The 23,220-nt window shown below is 48.8% G+C and overlaps 1 protein-coding gene across 1 annotated transcript; it reads left to right on the top strand.

Annotated features, from left to right (window-relative positions):
* Window positions 1–1,404: 1,404 nt before the first annotated feature.
* On the top strand, window positions 1,405–20,675 carry POU3F2 (POU class 3 homeobox 2). The gene is made up of 2 exons (XM_056856613.1): window positions 1,405–2,757; window positions 20,291–20,675. Exons 1-2 carry the CDS (start codon window positions 1,462–1,464, stop codon window positions 20,363–20,365), a joined length of 1,371 nt encoding a protein of 456 aa, XP_056712591.1. The 5' UTR covers window positions 1,405–1,461; the 3' UTR covers window positions 20,366–20,675.
* Window positions 20,676–23,220: the final 2,545 nt, after the last annotated feature.

A 23,220-nucleotide genomic window follows, 5' to 3' on the forward strand; every position in this document is an offset into this window, starting at 1 on the left:
CCACTTCCATTGTGGAAAGGGGAGCAGCAAGTTTCCCCCTGCTTCCAAAGACAGAAGGGAGAGCGGCCGGCGTGGGGGGTGGGAGGCGGAGGGGGGGCGAGGCCGGGGTCGCCAAACGACTCGAAGCCTGTCGCTTCCGAGCGCAAGGTGTCTGGGGTCATGGGGCGGGCTGCTCGTTCGGAGCCCGGGGACTCCTTGCCCCGAGGCGACCTTAACAGAGTCTCGCCATGTAAGAAGTCCGATCCCAAAGTTGCCCGGTCGCCAAACAGCCTCTGGCCATTGCCTGGAAATCGGCGTCCGGGGGCGAGGAAGGGGGAAGCGGGAAATCTAACCGCTAGGGAGCGAGGAGAGGAGTGTGGGCGAGGGGGGGGGTTGCGCGCTGGCTTCAGCGCTCAAAGGAAAGACCCCGGCCAACCGATTATCCCCCCCCCGGCTCCTGTCCCGCGCGGTGGTCCTTTGCGACCGAAAGGATGAGGTCTGCGAGGCCGGGGAGGGGGGGGGAGGAGTCCGTCCCTCGCCCCTAAACCATTCAGCAACGCTTGGGAACAATGCAAAGCTACAGGAGAGGATCTCCTCCCGCGCTCCGATCCTCGGTGGGCGTCGGGTCAGTCCGCGCTCCGCTCGCTTTTCCTGTAAACATAATTCACAGCGGGTAGCCGTGTTAGTCCGTCTGCAGTAGTAGAAAAGGGCAAGAGTCCAGTAGCCCCTTAAGGACGAACAAGAATATTTCCTGATAGGGTATGAGCTTTCGTGAGCCACAGCTCACTTCTTCAGATCTGAATACAAAGGTATTTTCTGATAGGGTATGAGCTTTCGTGAGCCACAGCTCACTTCTTCAGATCTGAAGAAGCGAGCTGTGGCTCACGAAAGCTCATACCCGATCAGTAAATATTTTGGTTCGCCTTTAAGGTGCTACTGGACTCTTGCCCTGTAAACATAGAGGCAGCTCTTTTTTCCAAAGCGCAAAAAAAAAAAAAAAAAACCCGAGGCGCACACAGGGAGGTTTCGGCATCATCTGCTCCCCCACCCCACCCCCCCACCCCGGACTCGGCCCATGTGGCTGGCAGCAGCATAGCCCCCCCTCCCCACTTCGCCCATGTGTGTTTGCATCCCCCCTCCCCCCTTCCCTTGTCTCCCTCCTTAGAGTTTGATTACAAAGAGCGAGCGAGGGAGGGAGGGAGGGTGGGAGGGGGGCAGGGCGGGGGGCGTGGTGCCAGCGCCGGGACCGGGGCCAATGGGAGGCTCCCCCCGCGCCGGTTGCTAGAGGTCTCCACGTAAATCAAAGCGCGGGGAGCCAATGGGGGCCGGGGGGCGGGAGGAGCGGGGACGCGTGCCTTTGCAGCGGGCCGCGGCGGGCGGACTCGCGGGGGGAAGCGCGCGGCGAGCGGAGCCCGGGGCGGCCGAGGCGCTGTCAAATGCGCGGCGCCTGGAAGCGGCGCCCTCAGTGCGGCTGGGAGAGCCATGGCGACCGCCGCGTCTAACCACTACAGCCTGCTCGCCTCCGCCTCGCCCCTGGTGCACGCCGAGCCGCCGGGGAGCATGCAGCCCGGCGCCGGCTACCGGGACGCCCAGGCGCTGGTGCAGGCGGACTACGCGCTGCAGAGCAACGGGCACCCGCTCAGCCACGCTCACCAGTGGATCACGGCGCTGTCCCACGGCGGCGGCGGAGGAGGAGGCGGCGGAGGCGGCGGCGGAGGAGGAGGAGGGGACTCGCCCTGGTCCACCAGCCCGCTGGGCCAGCAGGACATCAAGCCCTCGGTGGGGCAGGCCGGCGGCCGGGGGGACGAGCTGCAGCAGCAGCAGCAGCAGCAGCACCACCCGCAGCAGCAGCAGCAGCCCGGCAGACCGCCGCACCTGGTGCACCACGCCGGCGGCCACCACGCCGCCGTGGCGGCGGCCGTGGCCTGGAGGACGGGCGGCTCGGCTCACCTGCCGCCGGGCCTGGCGGCGGCCAACGGCGGCGGCCAGGGCGGGCTCCTGTACTCGCAGGCGCCGGGCTTCACGGTCAACGGGATGCTGGGCGGGGGGCAGGCGGGCATGCACCACCACGGCCTGCGGGACGCCCACGAGGAGCAGCAGCCGCCCCCGCCGCCCCCGCCGCCCCCGCACCACCCCGACCACCTCCCCCCGCCGCCCCCGCCGCAGCAGCAGCAGCAGCACCCCCACGGCGGCCCCCCGCCCCACCACCACCCGCCCCACCACCACCACGAGGCGCACTCCGACGAGGACACGCCGACCTCGGACGACCTGGAGCAGTTCGCCAAGCAGTTCAAGCAGCGGCGCATCAAACTGGGATTTACCCAAGCGGACGTGGGCCTGGCGCTGGGCACCCTGTACGGCAACGTCTTCTCGCAGACCACCATCTGCCGCTTCGAGGCCCTGCAGCTCAGCTTCAAGAACATGTGCAAGTTGAAGCCCCTGCTGAACAAGTGGCTGGAGGAGGCGGACTCGTCGTCGGGCAGCCCCACCAGCATAGACAAGATCGCGGCGCAGGGGCGCAAGCGGAAAAAGCGCACCTCCATCGAGGTGAGCGTCAAGGGCGCCCTGGAGAGCCATTTCCTCAAGTGCCCCAAGCCCTCCGCCCAGGAGATCACCTCGCTGGCGGACAGCCTCCAGCTCGAGAAGGAGGTGGTCCGCGTGTGGTTTTGTAACAGGAGACAGAAAGAGAAACGCATGACCCCCCCGGGGGGGACTCTGCCGGGAGCCGAGGACGTGTATGGGGCCAGCAGGGACACGCCGCCGCCGACGCACCACGGGGTACAGACTCCTGGGCAGTGAACGCCGCCGCCGGAGGAGGAGGGGGAGCAGGGGGGGACCTGGGGAGGGGGGCCGGCCCCTGGCCCCCTCCCCCTAACCCCTTACTCCTCCGGCCTTTTGATTGTTTCCCCCCTCCCACCCCCTTAAAACAAACAAAACAAACCAGGCAGACAAACAGGAAAGAAGGAAGGAAGGAAGGCGACTGCACTGAACGCTCCTTGAAAACGGTAGCAAAGTGTGGGATGAATGGTGTGTTTTGACCTTTGCAGGCGACTAACCGGGCAATGGAGTGCAGTGAGTATATGGATGCGTGTGCCACAGGGGCGAGTGCGTCTCTTTCCCCCCCCCCCATCTCTCTCTCTCTCTTTATTACCATTTATGCATGGGAGGTTTTGCTTTGGATTTGCCACTCTTTAGAGGCACTTTCCCCCCCATCCATATTCTCAAAATTCAACAATAAGCCCCCATGCAGAGTTTTGAGAATTCGGATGGGGGAAAATGTGCATCTAGAGAGCGGCAAATCCAAGGCAAAACCTCCCATGAATAAATGGCCTCTCTCTCTCTCTCTTCCTCGCATCCAGGCACAGGCGGGGAAGGCTTCGTGGGGGTGGGATGGAGACCACCCTCCCGGGGCACGGACAAAAGTTGGCCGGCCTTCAGAGTGGGATCCTCGCCCTCAGAGGGTTGTGTGTCTGTGCCAAAGGCCGCCAGGAGCGCAGGAAGGATGCTTCCATGCGCTGGAACGCTGCACCTCGTTTTAGTCCGGGGAGGGGGGCATACGGAAGAAGGAAGTGTGCTCTCGGTCGGGTCCCACGGTCTCCCCCCACCTCCCATGAATTTGCACTGCAGGAAAACCGGAGTTGACTGGCGTTTTCCACGCGGAGCGCTGGCCAGCCACCGTGGGTCAATGGACCAACTCCTGCCGCCCTCTTTGTGTGGCTGTGAAGTTTTGGTACCCAAAGGAGTCAGCCTTTGGCGGAGGTCTTGATTTGCTCTGTCTGCCATCCTGGACCTCCAGAATGGGGGCAGCTGGGCTTGTTTCTTCCCAAATAGAGGACAGGGAGGAAAAAAAAGATGGGAAGAAACAGCTCTGGCCTGCCAGAAAGGCGGTTCTGCAATGATGCCATATGCAAAGCAAGAGGAAGTGTGTGTGCACGCGCGCGGCCGCGCCAGTGCATGAGAGCGAGAGCGAGAGATCCTTTGGGGGCAGAGATGGGGGGAAGCTGAAAGATGGAGAATATTAAAAAAGGCTGACCGTCCTATTTGGGCAAGCCTTGGCCCACCTGAAAAAAGGCTGAAAGACACTTATGTGTGTGTATGTGTGTGTGTGTGAGAGAGAGAGAGAGAGAGAGAATGAGAATGATAGGCAGTCCTATCCTAGCATGTTTACATGGAAGTGAGTCTTATTAGTCTTAGTTGGTTCACCAGGTAAGTGTGCATAGGGCTGCTGCTATTCTTTTCCAGGAGAAAGTGGCACTTAGAAAAGATCTAAAAGCTGTGGATCAGATGGGGAAGGGGAGAGAGAGAGAGAGAGAGATGGATGGATACCGAGCTTCACAGGTTAGGCACAGGGATGAAGTTATTTTTAGGTCTTGAGAACCAGGTGCAATTCTGTGCTAGAACACTGATGCGGCTTCTATTAGAATTGCTTCTCAATTTGGAAAGGGAGGGGAGAGAAACAAAAAAACAAACAAAAAAGACCCTTCTTTCTGAATCTCTAGCAGAGTCGCTTGGAAGGAAGTTCCTGTGGGGTGTCCAGGGTAGTAGCTTGAGAGACACTGCTAGCCTTCCACTTGTTTAGCCGAAGAAAGTAAAAATGATTCCAAACGGGCACCCAACTTCATAAACATAAGTGTAAGTAAGTCCCACTGGTTTCCCTGGAACTTACTTTCACCTTGTTTAGAGTCTGGGCAACAGATGGGCTTTAGGGATTGCACTCATTGGAGGCAAGGATGGGCCTTTTCATCTCATTGTGAGGTTTCCCCCTCACTTCGGTGAGGACCTGCCTTATATTTATGTGCCAAACACATCAGAGAATCGGATTTAAACCGCTGGAGAACCCCACTGAAATCACTGGGGTTAAAGCTGTGAAGGTGACCAGGTTTAGTTCCATATGAAACCAAGAGGATTTTCTTCCAAGTAAACAAGTTCATGGGACTGGTTTCAAATCCAAGGGTTTGGTGTCAGTAGCTCATGGACCCCAGCTGTTCTGTCCGCAAGCACACGGGGCCATTTCTCTTTAGGATTTACTCTCCTTTTTTTTTTTAGATGCACCCTGCGCCCCCCCCCTCAATCCTTTGCTGAAATTTCATCATAATGTGTGGCATGGGGGGAGGGGAGAAGATCGGCTTAACTGGGTCGGCCTTTTTTCTCTGGAGGGAGCCAAAGGATGTGAAAACAAAGCAACCAAAATGCCATTTTCAATCCTTTTTTCCCCCTTTCCCTTTTGTTAGTCGGTTTAATAGATGCATTTCCTTGCTGGGAAAATGGTTAACTTTCCAAAAAGCAGAAGAGTTTAGAGAGGCCAGGAGGGGGACCTTGAAACTGTATATTATATTCTATATTGGGGTGGAGGGAGTAACCCTTGAAACTGTGACGGTGACAGATTTCACATTTTGAAACATCTACTCAGCACAAAAGGGGTATATAATTTTTTTTATTTAAAAAAAAGATCTTTACAAAGTTTGCCTAGCAGAGCGTTTGAGAATTGTGAGGCCAATGAACCTTTCTCTCAGAGCAACTGGCAGGTAAACATTGGAATGGGTAGGTGAGATTTAAAATTATGTTCTTCACGAATCTTTCTGAGCCTTAGAAAGGCTTCGGATGTTCTCCCCCCCCCCCCCCGAAAAGACAAATACATCTCCCCAAGAAGCCGGTTCAATTGCCTTTATTCTGTTTTTTTTCTCACCCCCCTCACAACGATATGGACAGTAATTTTTAAGGGTATTGAGCTGCTGGTTATTATGGTCTGGAGATGAACTCCTCCTAAAGACTTTCAGGTCAGGGACAGAGGAAATGGCAAATGAGAGGAAGTGAACTTTCGGACACTTATTAATATCTGGGTAAGGTCAAAAGAAGGAGTTTGGGGGAGAGATATTTCTGCAGATCCTCTAAATCCCTGAATAGGTTTACTTAAAATAATAATAATAATAATAAAAAGTTACCACGCAAACCTTACCGCTCTGTATATATGTTCGATATTTGTCCTTCGAAATGCAGAAATAGTTTAAATGTTTTCTTTGTCTATTTTTTCCTTTTTTTAATGCTACCCAGGGAAATATTTTCATATCATTTTAAGTGGCCTGCCTCAATGTATATTTATTTCTTTTAAAGCAAACAGGTTCTGGAAACTGTTTTTTTTTTTTTCCTGTAGCTTTAAATGAGTAGGAGAACAAACAAAAAAAATCTATATGGGATGTAATTTTTTTTGTTCAGTCTCTTTAAAGAAATACTTTGTTTTTGGTACATTTGGATGTGCTTGTGGGGAAAAAAATAAAAGCGCAGAGATCCTTATATATTTATGTTAAAGTAATATTTTATTATCTACATAAAGCAGAAATACACAAGACCTTTATAGTTTGTTCTAATTATTGGCATATCTTTCTTTTTTTAAAAAAATAGTTTTGAGTGGCGGCATAGGTTTTTTTTGGGGGGGGGAATAAGAAGGGTAATTGAATCTAATTCTTTTAGCAAGTTGTCTTCGATGTAAAATTGGGGGGGGGCAGCGCCCTTCCTCTCCGCTTCTTGACGTTTTGGAATAAAAGGCATGCCTAACGTGTTGACGGATCGCGTTGGTGTAACTTCTGTAGCGGTTCCCGTGTGGCAGGAATTGGGCCTGGCCGCCTGTTAGGCAGGCGAAAGGCAGTTTTGTAGAGGCGCATCCTGGTGTCCGCAGCCAGCGAGCCGGTTTGATGCTTCAGAAACCGGCTTCTCTTGGAAGCGCATGTGCGGGGAAGTGGCCACGATCCCGCCTCTCCAAGGCTGAGCCGGTCTAAGCGTCCCTTTTGCCTCCAAGCCCTCGCTTGGCTGCTGTAGGCTGCGATCCGAAAGGCGCGCGCTTCCTTGGAAGTAAAAAAAAAAAAAAATCCGGTTAGAGAGCCATGCTGAAGAGCAAGGCACTTCCTCCCGAGTAGGGGCGTTGAAGCCCCCCTGCAGACCAGAGGGTTGATTCCAGCACTGATCTGGCGGGAGTGCGTTTAAGATCACTACAACCCCAGTGCCTTGAATCTGGGCTGGCTTTGTCTATTGCTAAAGGAACCAAGGGGCCGTGTAGTGTTGCTGCCTGTAACCCGTGTAGTGTTGCTGCCTGTAACCCGAAGGGCCCTGGCACGCGTGTTTAGCCGGGCTTCCTTTCCCAAAGATGCGCTCTGTCCATTCAATTCAATTAAAACCTTTATTGGCATAGAGTGATGCGTTTTGTCTTGGCAAGACCAGATTTTGCCAGACAAGCATCTTGGCTTGGCCTTTCGATAGACTTTGCGGGGGGGGGGGGACCTAAGGGGCCTTTTGGGTTTTGTTCTTAAATCCACTCGTTGCTGGTGTTCATTCATGCCCGTCTCCTTGTTGTTGTTGTTGTTGTTAATCGATTTTATTTATTTCTTTATTTCACGACTGAAATAAAGTTGCCTCTCCACGCCCAGCCCGAGGAGCCGCTGAGATGAAGCGCTTGGGTGTAACCGGAGGGCCGTCCTTGCTTGGGAGGTAAGTTCCTTTGAAACCAATGGAACTTTCTTCTCAAATCTGCGGGACTGACTTCCTCAGGAAAGGATGGGCCTCAGCTCGATGGCTTTGGGTTGTGGATCAGCCTGCTAGGTGGTCATAGCCTGGCAAATCCCTGTATTTGCGGGAGGGGGAAAACAAGGAAAACGACCTCACCGGCTTCCTTTTCGTTTCACATCCTTTTGATGAGCGAGAAGTTTGTGGCGGAGGAAATCCAGATCTGTTGTCCTCGCTCCCATTGGAATCGACGGCAGCTTCCCTGCGTTAGAAACTCATGGGTGTGAGTCGGTACCCCCGGGCAAGAAACGCCAGCGTGTTTTCAGGAGATAACATCACCTTGTAGTTTGTTGGGCGTCTGTAAGTTAAATGCTTCCACCCCGTCCCGTGCTAACTCTTCTTCTCCACCCCTCCCCCTTTAACGATAGTTTCCAGGCTTATTAGATTTAATCATCTTTTCTAACTCCTAGTCAATACTACACGCGTCCCAAACAGATTCAGTTAAATGATCTTATCAATAGTCTGGAAGCGAAGTGACAGAAAGAAGGAGTGTTCTGCGACCACAGATATGCTGATGGGTAAAATGTTTAAGCTGGGTATAGATTGAATGTCCCTTAGTCAATAGCTCGCTGAATTGTTTGCATTTTTTTTTAATGGAGGTGGGGGTGCTTGAGAAGATGAAAACTGGGCAGCATCTGCCCTCTGCAGGACATTTCAGTGGTCTTGGAGCGGATTTTTTCCCCTTTCCTTCTCCCTGTGTGGGGGAAAAAAGAACTATATACCGGATGCCTGGTTGGATCAGGTGTGATTTTGATTCCCCCGACCCCCTTTTTAACCAGCCCTAGCTCTCCAGCTAGAGAATGTGTATATGTGTGTGTTGTTAGAACTCCCGGGTGTATATAGTGCTCAAGAAGGCAAAGCAGCGGGGCAGTGGAAAGTAGATTGCAAAGAGGTCGCTGGGTTAGCATGTTATAGTGAAATAAAACAAAAGTCCAGTCGCCCCTTCAAGATTAACAAGATTTCAAGCTGAGGTTTGGTGAGTCACAGCTTAGTTCCTCAGATGTGTGGAAGGAAATCTTCTCTGTGAACGCTCTCTCTCTTTTTTTCTTTTGCTGAGGACTATTTCCTTGAAAGACAGTCCATCAGAATTGGCAATGTTAGAAAGCTTCGTCTTCCTAAGGAACGAGAACTCAACCATCTATCTTCAATCGCAATGTCGGAAACTGACCAGGCGTGATGTAGGTTTCCCTTCACCGTCTTTTGCGTGAACTGTCAACAAGAAAAAACTATTGTTACTTTCTGTTTTTGCTAGGTTTTTGAATGAAAGGCCGAAATGCTTAGACGGACACGGAACTTTTGCGTATATTTGCGTTCTCGTTCAGGTAACTGAAGTTTTAGGAGTAGGGTTAAATATCAGAACAGCAGCGACAAGTTTTGCATTTCTGAATGGGACAGGAGAAGTTTTCGAGCAGAATCGTTCGTGGGGTTGTCTGTTAGAATTTGAAGTTGGTTCAGTTCTCGCCCCTTAGCGAGACATTGGTGGTAGGGGCAGCGGCCGAGAAATACAACTAGGACAAAATAGTGGATGAGAAGGGTTCCATTTCTGAAGAGGATTCCTGACTCTCTACAGGGTATCAAAGAAAGGAAAGGGTTTCACCTAAATAAAGTGCCTTGGAGGAATTGTAAGAATTTCGTTTTAAATAGCTATAGCTGAAGGTCGACTCACTAATATTCAGTTTAGGTTATGGTGAGTCCTTCCTTCCTTCCTTCCTTCCTTCCTTCCTTCCTTCCTTCCTTCCTTCCTTCCTTCCTTCCTTCCTTCCTTCCTTCCTTCCTAGAAGCGAGGGGACCGCTGCACTTCCCGGCCCCCAATTATTTGACAGGGGTCGTTGCTGTCTAAATCTAAAGAAAAGCTTAAGCAGTTTTTCAGGCACTTGCTGCTTTTTCTTTTATGGAGACACTTTTTAAGTGGGTACTAATGCATCATGCTCCTTTTAAAAAGCAGCGTCTCTCTCCCTAAGTTGTGCAAGTTGTTGTTTACATTTCTGCACCATGTGATAAATGGTTATGTAAATTAGCCCCCCCCTTTTTAAATCGTGGAGCCCTGTCCCAGTGTTCCAGAAGGCCTTTGTATAAAGAGAGCATAATTCTTACTACTACTCCCCATGTGCAAGCCAAACTAGGTTCTGTACTTGTCGCTCCGCACCGCTATAATTCAAAATACTCCCGCTCCATACGCTTGCGGTCCGAGGCGGAAATCGCCCGCGTGCTGTTTCTAAGCTTCCTTGTCCCAGCACTAGGAGGTTACTTCTCAAAGGCTACCTATTCTGCCTTGCTCTTTTCAGACAAATCCAACCGACTAGCCTCACAGAAGGGAGACACGATTAAGCAGACCCTTTAAGAGATCTGGGCCCGAATGTGAATCTCTCCCCACCCTTCAAAGCTGGAATGCAAAAGTTCCCACTGATTAGAGCAAAGGTCTTGGAAATGGGGAAAGATTGAGGAAATGGGGGGGGGGGGAGAAATCTCAAATGTAGCAGACCGCACAGATTTAACGAAGGCATTTATTAATGGCTTAGCTAGTCTAGGTGTTGTGTTTGGGGGAGGTTATGTATACTTAATTTACACTGTCGGCGGTGGTAGGAATATTTGACTTTACAAGTGCAGATGGTTTTAAAATTCTTTTTCTGTTACAAACCTTCTCAGGCCTTGGAAAACCACACAGGCAAGAGCGGCATTTCAGAATTCAGGCCATAAATAGAGATACCCCAAATAAACAGTCTGTTCCCAATCCTTGTCTGAGAAGTCCGTGTGACTGTAATTCCTACTGAATGCAGGAGAGCGCCGGACGGCTTCTTCGCACACTCTCTTGACACTCAGTCCCATTGAATCCAATAGGATTTACCTACCAGTGAACATGTACACAGTTGTGCCTCAAAGACACCCTGCTCAGGACAACTGGAAACCAGGATGCATTTGGGTGCAAAGAATAGTTTCGAAACCATGGCTGGGTTTTCAACCACCTCCCCTTTTCTGTTAGAGAAACCTTTCCCATTGAAAGCGGAGTCTAAACTTGCATTTAATGTGCTAGCAGGAGCTGTGTGACCAAGTGAACAGCGGCAAAGTGCTCCAGACAGAATTAAGGAGCTTGAGAATCCGCCTCCCTGTCCGTCAAACTTGGCCTGGAACGAATTTTGCAGGCGGAGGAAAGGGAATTTGCAGGAAGGGAGGTGGTGCGAGGAGGCAGATCGTTTTGTTGTTGGAAAACTCGCCGTAATAACTCCCAGATATAGTTTTTGCGGATTTTTGTAGTCGGCTTATGGTAGCCGTGAAAGCCCTCTGAAAAAAAGAACTGAAGGTTGAAGTCAGGGAACCTGCTAACTGTAATCCGCTTTCTCAGGAGGAATCCCGCTACGGGGAAGAAATGGGGTCTGAATTGAGGCCACAGCTGGAACGGGGCGGGGGGGGGGAAGCGTTTGGCGTCTCTGCTTTAAGCACCTTCGCCCTTGAAATCGGGGAGGGGGGGTTACTTCTCCGTGAACAAATTGTGGGGGGGGGGGAGCGTCCATTTGTAGCTTTCCAGTGTGATGTAAACTCGGGCCCAGGCCCGCAACTCTTGGTAGAGGGCTGGGGAGGAAAGTGGACAGCCGGGCGGCGGTTCTGTGCCAGGTCTTTTGTGCTCAGCCCCTTTGCATCCCGTCCCAAATTTCCAGGAGGAAAAGATCTTTCCGGATGGTTTTATTTGGTGGTTTGTTTTGATGCACTGATCTTCGCTTAGAAAGAAACCCCCTTGGGTTGAAATGGGCTTTTCTTCAGGTAGAATGCGTGTGCAGAAGCCAGATTTCAAGTGGCTTGGGTTTCAGGTGGCGTCTGAGTCAGCTTTAGCCCTAAGGAAAGTCGTTTGGGGGGGGGGAACTCTAGGGGGAAAGGAGCAAGTAAAAAAGCCCGCTTCTTGTGAGAACATTTGACAGCATGCTTAAGGGGGAGTGGGTTAAAAAGTCCCAGACGCCCTTGTTCCTCGCCCATGGGAAGAGTTTTTGAAGCGGATCCCTGAACTGGTCGGAGGGAAACAACCCAAGGCCCTGAACAGGGAGAAGCCGCCATGGAAAAGGGAAGCCCCTCTTCTCTTGTGTGGGTTGAGGAAGGGTAGTAGGCCTAGCGATGCCGGTAGCACTGGCTTCCTCGTCAAAATGACAGGCCATATGGGGGAAGCGGCAGGTGCTGTCGGAAAGGCTACCCGGTCAGGATCGGCTAAATCTGCAAACCTGCTCAAGCCGAAAGTCTGGCCGGAGGGTGAGGCCGGGGGCAGGCCTCAGCCCCAGCCCCATTCGACTCGAGCGCCAGCCCCGAGCGTTCCCAGGGGTTGGCTCCCAAGCCGAGGCTTCTGGTTCCTCCGCATCCTCTGGAAACCCCAGTATGGGAGGCTTTGCCTCGGATTTGCCGCTCTCTAGATGCACATTTCCTCCATCTGAGTGCTCAAAACTCAAAAACAAGCCCCCCCCCCCCCATGCAGAGTTCTGAGAATTTGGATGGGGAAAATGGGCACCTAGAGAGCGGCAAATCCGAGGCAAAACCTCCCATGCATAAATGGGGGTTTCGGTATAACGGCGCAAGTTTGGAATGCATGTAGCAAATAGTTGGGGGGGGAGGGTAAAACCCCCATGGAGGAAAAAAAAGTTGTACCGCGATCCTCGATTTGCCTCTACTGCCACGGAGGCATGCTTAGGACTCGACCCTTCAGCACCCGCAGTTGTGTATCTTGCCCTGGAAAAAGACACACACACCCATCTCGACTTTAAAACAGTCTTGAACCCACCGGTGGCAAAATCCACGCTCTTTCTTTAGCCGAATGTTCTGACTTGGGCCAATTATGCATGTGAGGTTTGCCTTCGATTCCCCACTCTCTAGATGCACATTTTCCCCATCTGAATTCTCAAAATTCAAAAATGAGTCCCCATGCAGAGTTGTTGGGGGTTTTTTGGGGGGGAGGGTGTTAATCTCTGAGCGCATCTTGCTTTTCAGAGCTTCTGGGCCACTTGTAACCGGCTCCTCAAAACCACAGGACCCCGACCCGATCCTCCGCGCGTTAAGGCGCAAGAAAGCCCCAAGCGGCCCTTGGCACTGACTCCCCAGGAAGTGTGCGCCTGGGATCGTGGCCCTGCCAGGTCTCTCTTCTGCCCCCCCCCTCCAAGAGCCCCATGCTCTGGCTCCAACCTAGCCCCGTACCCCCTTAACATGCTTTCAAATGTTCCCATAAGAAGCGAAGGTTTGGGTTTTTTTTACTTGCTCCCTTCCCCCTAGAGTCCCCCTCCCCACGACTTTCCTTAGGGCTAAACCTGACCTAGGCCATTTAGGCATGGGAGGTTTTGCCTTGGATCTGCCGCTCTCTAGATGCACATTTCCCAAAACTCTGCAGGGGGGGGGGGGTTATTGTTGAGTTCTGAGAATTTGGCTGGGGGGAAATGTGCATTTAAAGAGCAGCAGACCCAAGGCAAAACCTCCAGTGCGTTTTCGCTCTCAGACGCCACCTGAAATCCAAGCCACCTCAAATCTGGCTTCTGCACCCGCAGCCTGGCTTACCCAGGAAACTTCCTGGGCCGCCCGGGCGAAAGTTTTCCTGTGGGCGGCCTGGTTCATTAATTCTCGGTCCCGGCTCGGTTTCATTCCCCGCTCCAGTCATTCACTGCCAAGTCCAGGGAGGCAGCCGCTCTCCGGTCAGGAGGGGAGACGCGCAAACAAGGATGGGGCTATTTATTTCCCTCCGCCGGAGGATTTCGAAGACATTGAAGCAGGCAGAATCATTAAACTAATTTGTATTTGATTGTTTGGGCGGACGAGGGTGAGTTTTATTACACTAAGGCATTCAAGCAGGCGCGCACCGCTGATTAGCAGTATACATTAAATAAAGTTGTTTGTACACATTGTCTTACCACATATAGGCAGCCTTATTATTCTAATTACTCTAATTAGGGCCTTGCAATGGTTTCGATTTGATTTGAAGAGACACGGATTGGTGCAGTCCTTTTGGGGTGGGGGGAGCGCTCCTCCTTGTGTTACTCAAATGTCTCTTATGCATGGGAGGTTTTGCCTTGGATTGGCCCCTCTCTAGATGCACGTTTTCCCCATCCAAATTTTCAGAATTTAAAAATAACTCCCCATGCAGAGTTTTGAGCAGTCGGATGGGGAAAATGTGCATCTGGAGAGCAGCAAATGTAAGGGAAAACCTTACATGAATAAATGTCTAAACATATACATACTTAAATCCGAAGAAAGTACCAAGGAGCCTGATTTTAGTGAGAAACGCTGCGTTTGTGCCTGCCGGTGTGGTCCCACTCTTTAGCAATCAAGTACTTTAAATAAAATAAAATAAAATAAACCTCACATTTCAAAGTGATGTGCCAACTAACAATTTGCAGTTCTCCTGCCCCAATAAGACACCCTTCTTTTCTTAGTAATTGTCACATTTGCTTTGGGGGGGGGGGAGCTATCTTAAGTATACTTTCTGGGAATCTGTTTCATAAGCTTGAAATGAATGTGATTATTAACTGATACCATCAGTTCATCAAACGGTTACTTCGATAGGGAACTATAATTAAATCCTTAATCCTGTTTGAGACTCTTCCCTCCTCAAAACGCATTTCCTTCCCCCTTTTTCTTTTTAAGTAAACAGCGTTTATTTAAGGCGAGGAGAAGAAGTGTCTTAACAGAGAGATGAAATGCTTGCCTGTTTCTCATTACCCAGCAGAAACGTCTCTTTTGGGGTTTCCCCCCTCCCAGATTTCCATCTTTGTTTGGGGTTAGGAAGAGAAATTTCTTCTTTAAAAAAAAAAAAAATGGAGCGAATTGGTAGATTCCTCCCCCTCCAGATCTTCTCTGAAAGGAACCCTTAACGTGACCCGGCGGCATAAACATTCGTCCTAGGCCTTGCTCTATGCTTTCCCTTCTGAAAACCGGGATTAGGTAGGATCTAAAGACCAGGGCCTTGAGACCCTTGGACGATTGTTTGGACCTGAAGATACCACCCCTTAACAGGAGAGGCAGAGAGTTTTCCAAATGTCTGGTACAGATCACTGGCTTCTTTGGTGTGTTTTTAGCTATTCCTCCCCACACCAACTCATTTTTAAAAACCCCTCTCTCGCTCGCACACACTTCTTCCGATTGCACCTAAGGATTGGGTACAAAAAGTCACACTTTTTTTTTTAATGCATATTCTTTGTGATGGTCGAGGTATGTGGAGTCCGGGGGCGTCTTTTCAATCCTGCTTGGGGTTTATTCCGTAGATCTTGGCTGTTGTTTTTGCAAAAAAAAAAAAAAAACCTCCCCATTCCCAGTCTCTTTACCCCAAAGAGAGACGGAGGGGCAAAGGTTTTTGGCAGGGACCAGAGGACCTCTGCGGGGGTGGGGGGCCAGCACCTTGCCTCAGTTATTGGGAGGCCCCAAAAGGGACGCAGGAGGGCCAGGCGAGGCCGGCTGCTTGGAAGGGCCTCGGGGCAGGCCAGGCTGGGTTGGAGACGGCAGGCTGGCGGCTGCCTGCCGGAGCCGAGCCAATCTCCCTCCCTCCCGCCGATCGAGACCGTGGAGGAGGAGGGGGGGCGGGGAAGGGCGCCTTTGAGCCAGCCAAATGCCCCTCTGCCATAAAGATGCTCCGCGTCCCTGGATTTATCCTTCCCCGGAGAGTTCATTGTACAACACAGCCCGCCTGCCCTTCTCGCACGAATCTGTTCTGTAACAAAGTCTCCCCAGCGAGTGCATTAGAGAAGAAAGCCTCCCTCCCCTTCCCCCACCTTCCCCCACCCTGCCCTCTCATCCCCCCCCCCCCCCGGTCCTTTTTATTCTCCCCCCAGTCCCTCCAGTGCAGCATCTGTTCCGGGCGAGCTCTCCTTTTCTTCCCCCCGCCGCGGCCAGGCGCAGAGTAGGGCTTGGGCGCCCCACAGCGGCCAGAAAGGGAACTGGCTTTCCCCGACGCAGCGGTAGGAGGAGAGGGGAGAACTGGTGCGGTCCTTCGCCCGCCGCCTCGTCCAGCTGGGAAAGAAACCGGTGGGAACAGATGCTTTTCAAGACCAACTCTCCTAGGGCAAGAAGCCGGCCCTGTGCCGGGGATACCGGGTTGCGGTTGAGAAAGAGCCTTCCCTCCCCCGCCCCGCTCTCCAGGGCGGGGGCCAGTCCTTTTTGCGCCCTAGGCAAGGCTAACTGCTTGTGCCTCCCCCTCCCACCCACAATTGCAAACCAATTTTCAAAAGCAGATGTCTTGTAAAAAAATAAAATCGCAAAACTTTTTATAAGACATTATAATTAACTATATTCCATAGCACTGGTATTAAGATCAATACCACCACAGTATATATATATTAAATTTTCAGTTGCATTTCCCCCCCAAGAAACTAATCTGTTGAAAACTGTGCCCCTCAGGCCAGTTCTGCACCCCTCTGAGGTCTGTGCCCTAGGCGACCTCCTAATTTGCCTAATGGTAGCACCGGCCCTGCAAGTTTTTCCAGCTTCTTTTCACAGACCTCCACCACAGGGCAAACAGGTCAAGGTATTTTACAGCCCCTTCTAAAATATCCTCCAGAATCCAAGCTGCTGCAGGGGGGCAGTCATTCAGTCCCCTGAGCTTTTTTGTGTATTAAAAAAAAATTGTAGTCGTCCAGCCAGCCCAAGACACAAAAGCTGCGCATGTTAGACATGTAGCGGCCCCCAAGGCATGCATGCTTCACTAGTGTTGTTTTAAACTTTTTTGTTATGGCATTTCCTGCAGCGGTTCCCAAAGTGGAACACTTGCAGGAACTGAACTATAGATTCATTTTGAAAAACAGACTTCTGGTTTTTATCCTACAGCATCAATGCGGAGCCTCGCACTCATGCGTGTGCCTCAACAGCATCAGAAACATCCAGAGGTTCTTTTAATAGGGTGTACACCAAGGCCCTTGCTGTTTGACATGGTTGTCACCAGGCGGGTGGCTTTTAGTTGACCAATGCCACCGTTGTCTAGCTGGACAAGAAACGTTGGGTGAAGCAATTATTATAGGAAAGAAATAATAGTGCCCCCTCCCATGCTCTGGCTTTGTGGCACATCATGCCCTGCAGCATTGTGGGCTTCCAGTAGACAGCCATGTTCTCTTTTAGAGAAAAAAATTTCAGGGCTGTGTTTAGCTATCATGGCTACTGGGCGACAAGCGTGGTGTAGTGGTTAAGAAAGGTGGTTTGGAGAGGTGGACTGTCTGATCTGGAGAGCCGGGTTTATTTCCCCACTCCTCCAAATGAGTGGTGGAGGCTAATCTGGTGAACCGGGTTGGTTTCCCCACTCCTACACATGAAGCCAGCTGGGTGACCTTGGGCTAGTCACAGCTCTCTTAGAGCTTTGTCAGCCCCAACTACCACACAGGGTGCCTGTTGTGGGGAGGGGAAGGGAAGGTGATTATAAGCCGGTTTGATTCTTAAGTGGTAGAGAAAGTCGGCATATAAAAACCAACTCTTCTTCTTAGCTTTTTCTGATCCCTTTTTATAGACATCAAAGCCAGTCACCATCAACCAGTATTGTGGCTGTGCATTTCCCGTCCTGCGTTGTGTGAAGATGTGCAAGGATGCAGCCATTGCTCTACGGCAATGGAAATATGCTCAGTTTCCACTTTGGCATGCTTTCATCCATTTTTATTTAGAGTGATCCAGGAACGAGCTCTGGAATTAAAAATAGACATACGTTACATCCTGGAGGACAGTAACTTGCTTATGTATATAATAGCAGACAATCGCCCCTCTCTAATGGGTGCCAGGCAGTTGGTTTTCTGGCAGTGTGGGTCAGCGGTTAGGAGATGAACGTGCAAGGTCTTTTTAGGATCATGTCCAGCTTTCTCTGCAGCCTCTTCAGACATTACAAAATACCTCGAGCAAAGTGTTGGGGACTGAGCAAATGGCATTGCCTATGCTAATCTTGCATATATAACATTATGTTCAGTTGACGTGCCTTTGCACATCCATGTAGCTATTTCTATATGTGTAGGTTCATCAGGAGTTATATAATCCATGCAGAAGGCTTTTACAATGATGGAATATATACAGAAGATAAATATTAAGGCTAAGTTAAATGGTGCAAAATAAGGTAAAAATATATTTTAGCACTCAGTTAAAATTCCCAAATAAGGTAAAAATATATTTTAGTACTTAGTTAAAATTTTGGGAATTTACTTATTTTGTACCATCGGATTTAGCCTTATTGTTTATCTCCCTTTTATTTCTCCTTAGAATACCTGCAGAAACAAATCTCATGCTGTATATTGTCGAAGCAGCCTACACAAATGATCAGAGCGGTTTGCATTGTGTGTCACAAATTCAGGCAGGAACTTGATGGTGCATGTATTTTGTTGTATAGTGGAAACACACACTTGTGTATGGTTTTCTTTAACCATTAGGTGGTTGCACAGATCTCTGGCATCACATATACCCAGAATGCTGATTTCTTGCTGTCCTGCATAGCACGCATGAATGTACTATGTCCAAAAGTATGGTATGGGAGGTATGGGATTTTCACTACCATTTTTTTGGCATTTTGTCCTTCCAAATTAGGAGTGGAAAAAGTTTCTATGCTTCTTTGTGGATGTGTGGAATTCTGGTGGTACCTGCAGAGGGTCAGGAGGAGAGCTGTTCCGTAATGTGACAGGCCCACAGAAAAGAGCTTGCTAGTCCACTTGCTTCTCAGTGTATTGAAGGTTGAGGCAATTTGTACATGTCCTTTCCTTTCTCTGGAAATCTCCACAAAGTGATTCTGGTTTTCCTGGGTTTTTTTTTAGAGGGGGAGGCTATATCAGACCCCATATTTGCCTATAGTACTATGTTTGTATGTGCTGTCAAGACGCATCCAACTTATGGGCACCCCACTAAGGGCTTTCAAGACAAATGAGAAGATGGCTTGCCATAGCCTTCCTCCAAAGACCTTTTTTCGATGGTCCCCCATCCAAGTGCCAACCCTGCTTAGCCTCAAAGATCTGTACTATACCATTCCACAACCCTGTCTACAGTACTGCTCTCAGCAATAGCAACCGCTGAGGACCAGTATAAGTCAGTGTGAATCTGGTTTCTGAAAACTGAGCCATGTGGGCATGCCCTCAGTAGCAGCCCTTCCCCAGAAAGAATCCTGTCTCCACAGAACAGCTTCACTGACTTCCTAGGATGCAAACTTTGTAGAATATGGTCTTCGGCAACACAGTGCCTTAGACGGGTTGGCATGCTATGTGAGCAGTGCCTGCAAGGTGTAGGTTTTTGTGTCCTAGGTCGGTGTTAGCATCCATTACCATTTTTAAAATAACTTTGCTGAAAATGCCCTGCTGATTTTGACTTGTCTGGGAGTGTGCAGGCTTTTGTTTATTCCTGTTTTTGATAAGGGCTGATGATGATCCCAAGTTAAATGGGTTTCTGTGACATTCCAGTCAGAATGGTAGGGTTTGATTCTATGATTCTGTTCCATTAACGTAGGAACCTTCTGCTGGTGGACAAGGCATATTCCGCCAAAGGAAGGCTGCTTGTGCTAGAGCAAGGCCATGCCATTAGTAGATGGGAATAACAGGATCCAACCCCAGAGCCTAATAATAATAATCAGATGTTCACATGGAAAACAGCTCAAAGTCTTAAGGATAATTTCAGACAGAAACTGGATCATCTATCCTGTGTTATCTAGCAATGATGATACTAATGATCATTCCATGTTATTCAAGGTGTGTGTTTGAGATAAACTGAGAAGAGCAAAGACCGTTTGGTGTAGATTGTAAAATTTTCTAGATAATTTAGGAATTAGAACTAGGAAAGCAAGATTTCTAAATCCAGGAAGATCCACTTGGAATTGTAGTTCTTCTCAATCTATCCAGCTAATCAGAAATGTTGATTTTGTACTCAGGAGGGATTTGTAGCCCTCTTTCTACACTTTCCCTCTCCTCCCCATAACATGCACATGCTGAGACACAAAACCTCTTAGGAAAGTCATTGGGGGGTGTTCTCACTGCACCAAATATCTTTAATATGTTAGATGCCCCTAGAAGAGGGAATGCTACTCAGTTTAGCACACATTGTCAGGCTCCGGCACATTTTCTTGTTCACCTAGGCTAGGACACAATCTCTGTAATAATATTAGTGTAGGATAGATAAGACGTAAAGAGAATAGGCCCATTTTGACCTGAGCCCATTTTTCTATGCATTTCCTAAGTTATTCCAATAAGGAACACATTCTCCACCCATTAGACATGACCTACACATATCTATCTGCATGCACGACTGGCTGTTGCAGAATAAGAGCATAATTGACTGGCCAGTGTTCTTCAATCAAATCAGTTTGCTTGGCTAAGAACTATTTTGGTTGTTTCAGGCAAGTCGGTCCATCTCAGCTGCCCATCAGTAACACGGAGAGGAAAATACCGGCTTATCATTCAGGATAAGGATGAGATAATGCATGTGAAAGCACTTACTATATAAATATTAGAGTGCATGTGAATATATCTATGTGCTGATATACACTTAATATGCATGAATAGGTGTCCACAATGTATATGTATTTCCAGTTTTACATATAGACACAAACCCAAACATCTCCCGAACTGTAGCAGTTTTCATACCATTTATTCTGGAATAGGCTCATGGACATCAGAGGGCTACTCTGGTGCAAATGGTTTGATGACTGCATACCTAGCCAGCCAGCATGCCAGTCTATCTTTCGGTTGGTGGGGAACATACACTTAAAAAAAAAACTCCTCTCACAAACATTCTCTTTGTTGGAAATCCTTTGGCAGCATATGAAGGTTCAGAGGCAGCATGTGTTTCTTCCTTCTTATTACAGGAACAAGACTGGGGAGATGCTCTTCCCCTCCCTTCCAATCACCCCCTGACAACGTTGCTTCAAAGCTGCCTTTAATTACGGAACAACTTGCTTGATAGTCGGATAGAAGAACGCGGCCTTCCCTTCACGAGGCGTCTAAATTCCACACGCTCCCTATCTATTCAACGAGCCCTAATGGGCTTTGGCTTCTCATATTATTATTCATTATCATCTCTGGGGTGGCTCTGGATTATGTGGTTTCTTTGCTCACCACATCTTGTTTTATCTCTCTTTCATTGTTGCTATTGCTGGGTAGTGTTGGTGTACAGTTTTCTCCATGGAACGAATTATTCCTATTTAACACGCAATAGGAGGGAACGCTACACAGGAACAGGATTGCTTTCATTTCTGCTTTTTTCCTTTTATAAGGCTCTTGCAGCAAGAACTTTGCAAGAGCACAGGAAACAGTTAATTGTGTAAAAAACCTTTCCCAATGCCCTATGAAACCTTTCACACAGAGAAAGAACTGGAGAACTATTTACCAGCAAATACCTAAACATACATTAAATACTATTTTCCTTGAACAATCACAAGATGTTGACACCTACAAAACCATAAGGTTACCATTACTTTCCCAACACTTACCAAAACAAACAAACTGGACTAGTCCCATTAATTTTTGTGGAACTGTTGAGGAGTAATTGGGTTGCAGTTCATTTAATCCTCAAAGTGCTTCCTATAGTCACTGAGGTCTTTTGAAGCTTATGCGTCCATATTATAATTTATTGCCCAATTGCTGTGACAAGGGCCAAGCGCCCCGTTGCCATCAGGTAGCTGCTAGCTGACGGCTAAGCGATGCCCATAGACAGAGGCCATCCACTAGGAGTCAATGAGAATCTACTAGGAGTCAACTGCTTTCTACCTCTGCCATGATTTGAGGACAAATGGCAACTTTTTAAAGGGGTAGGTTCCATAGAAATGTATGGTGTGCTCTAAAACTGCTCTGGATTAATCAATTTAAGTGTTGTGGGCTATATCAACTGTCCTACAAGAGGTACACAAAATGTGAAATGTATAATGACAAAATAGGGGAAGATTTTTTTTAAAAAAAATGGGATCCTCTTTTGAACTTCAGAAATTTGTCCAATAAAAAGATGTCACCTTATCTTTTGGTATCACTTATTTTAACATAAACCGGCATTCCACATGACACACGAGAAAGGATATTCTCCAGCTACCTGGCACAGAATTGGCATTAACCTTGATAAAGCTCTCCTTGCTCCTAAAGCACATTCTCTAGGCAGCATGAGGACATTACGCATGGATGGGTTTGCTCATGTGGGCTCTACCAAGAGATGTGCTGCCACATGGAAGAGCTTTTGGATTGCCTCCATATGGGTAAGTAATATTCAAATCCATCCTTAGGTTCTCATTGCACTGCCTTTTAGCTGAAGTGAATTACTCTGGAGTGTACTTACAGCTGATCATTCCTCACCTCCTAGTACAAGCAAAGTATGGAGAATCATTACATGTGACTGGAGAGCCAGGACAACAGCTTTTCATCAGTGAAAATCATTCCTCAATGTGATGGTCCCCCCACTTCTGAAATGTAGCCCCTCTAACCATTCTCAGTAACTAGGATGGTGAGAGCAGCAATACCATTACTACTTATACACACATTAGCTTCCTTCCACAACTTGAGACAAAGGCATCTGAATATGCAATATCACTACTGCTAAGCTGTTGCATACCGACGCTGTGCATATTGATATGGGGGAACTGGCAAAGCACTTCTTTCTACAGGCAGCAGCATGGAAGGTCAGCTAAAACCTCTCCTATAGGAGCAGAATAAAAGAAGCGGCAACAGATTTGTTTCCTATTCCCGTGTGCTAATTTTGTGCCATCAAGGACTTGCCTTTTAGGACCATAGCTAAGGGCTCTTTTCTGCAAGTCAATAAAAAAAAGTTAAACAACAAGTGTTGTGTACTTTGTGTTGTACTTGTTACATTTTATCCACAAACACACAACAAAGGAACAGGTGAAGATTACGGTATTTCTTTGTTGGGCTGGAAGTCAGAAATGCACATATGCAGTATTCTTTCTTTGCTTATGTTACTTTGTAAAATACACAGTGCTAGGTAAACAATATGCAATATTATTTCCACAGCATAGAGGCAATAACCTTCCCTCCTATTATTTATTTTAAAAGGGTGTATTCCTCCAAGCTGCTTCTAATTGAGGCACCCAAAAGCAGTATAATAAAAAATAAAAATAAAACCCTGGACTCCTGGAGCAATAATTTATCCATAAAATCACAATACTAAAAATAACAGTAAAAGAGTAAAATGATGATACTTTGAACACCTTCCACAATAATAAAGTTATCAGAAATATCGGAAAATGAAGGAGCACCTGTCTCACCTTTTGGAGACGGGGGCATTCTATCACCTGGGGATAGCAATGGAGAAGGCAAGTCCTTGCTAACCACAGCTCAGGTGATTCAGATTGCTGCAGGAAGGTCTCTCCAACAAATCTGAATGCTCAGGCAAGTTGATATGGGTAGACCCAGTCCTTCAGGTAGAATTTCAGCCATTTAGGGCGTGAAGATCAAAGCCAGCATTTTGACTAGCATTACCAGATCCCTCTTTGCAACCAGTGGGAGGTTTTTGGGGTGGAGCCTGAGGAGGGTGGGGTTTGTTAAGGGGAGGGACTTCAAGGCCATAAGAGTCCAATTGCCAAAGGGGCCATTTTCTCCAGGTGAACTGATCTCTATTAACGGGAGATCAGTTGTAATAGCAGGAGATCTCCAGCTAGTACATTGTGGTTGGCAACTCTAATTTTGACTGGGAAACACACTAGAAGTTCATCTGTCCAAGGTGTTTATATAAAAGTGACAAGGAGAGAGATTTTTCCTTCCAAAAACACAAAATAAGAGGGGAGTATAGATCTTT

This window comes from Euleptes europaea, chromosome 10, assembly GCF_029931775.1.
Source record: "Euleptes europaea isolate rEulEur1 chromosome 10, rEulEur1.hap1, whole genome shotgun sequence".
NCBI classification, from domain to species: Eukaryota; Metazoa; Chordata; class Lepidosauria; order Squamata; family Sphaerodactylidae; genus Euleptes; species Euleptes europaea.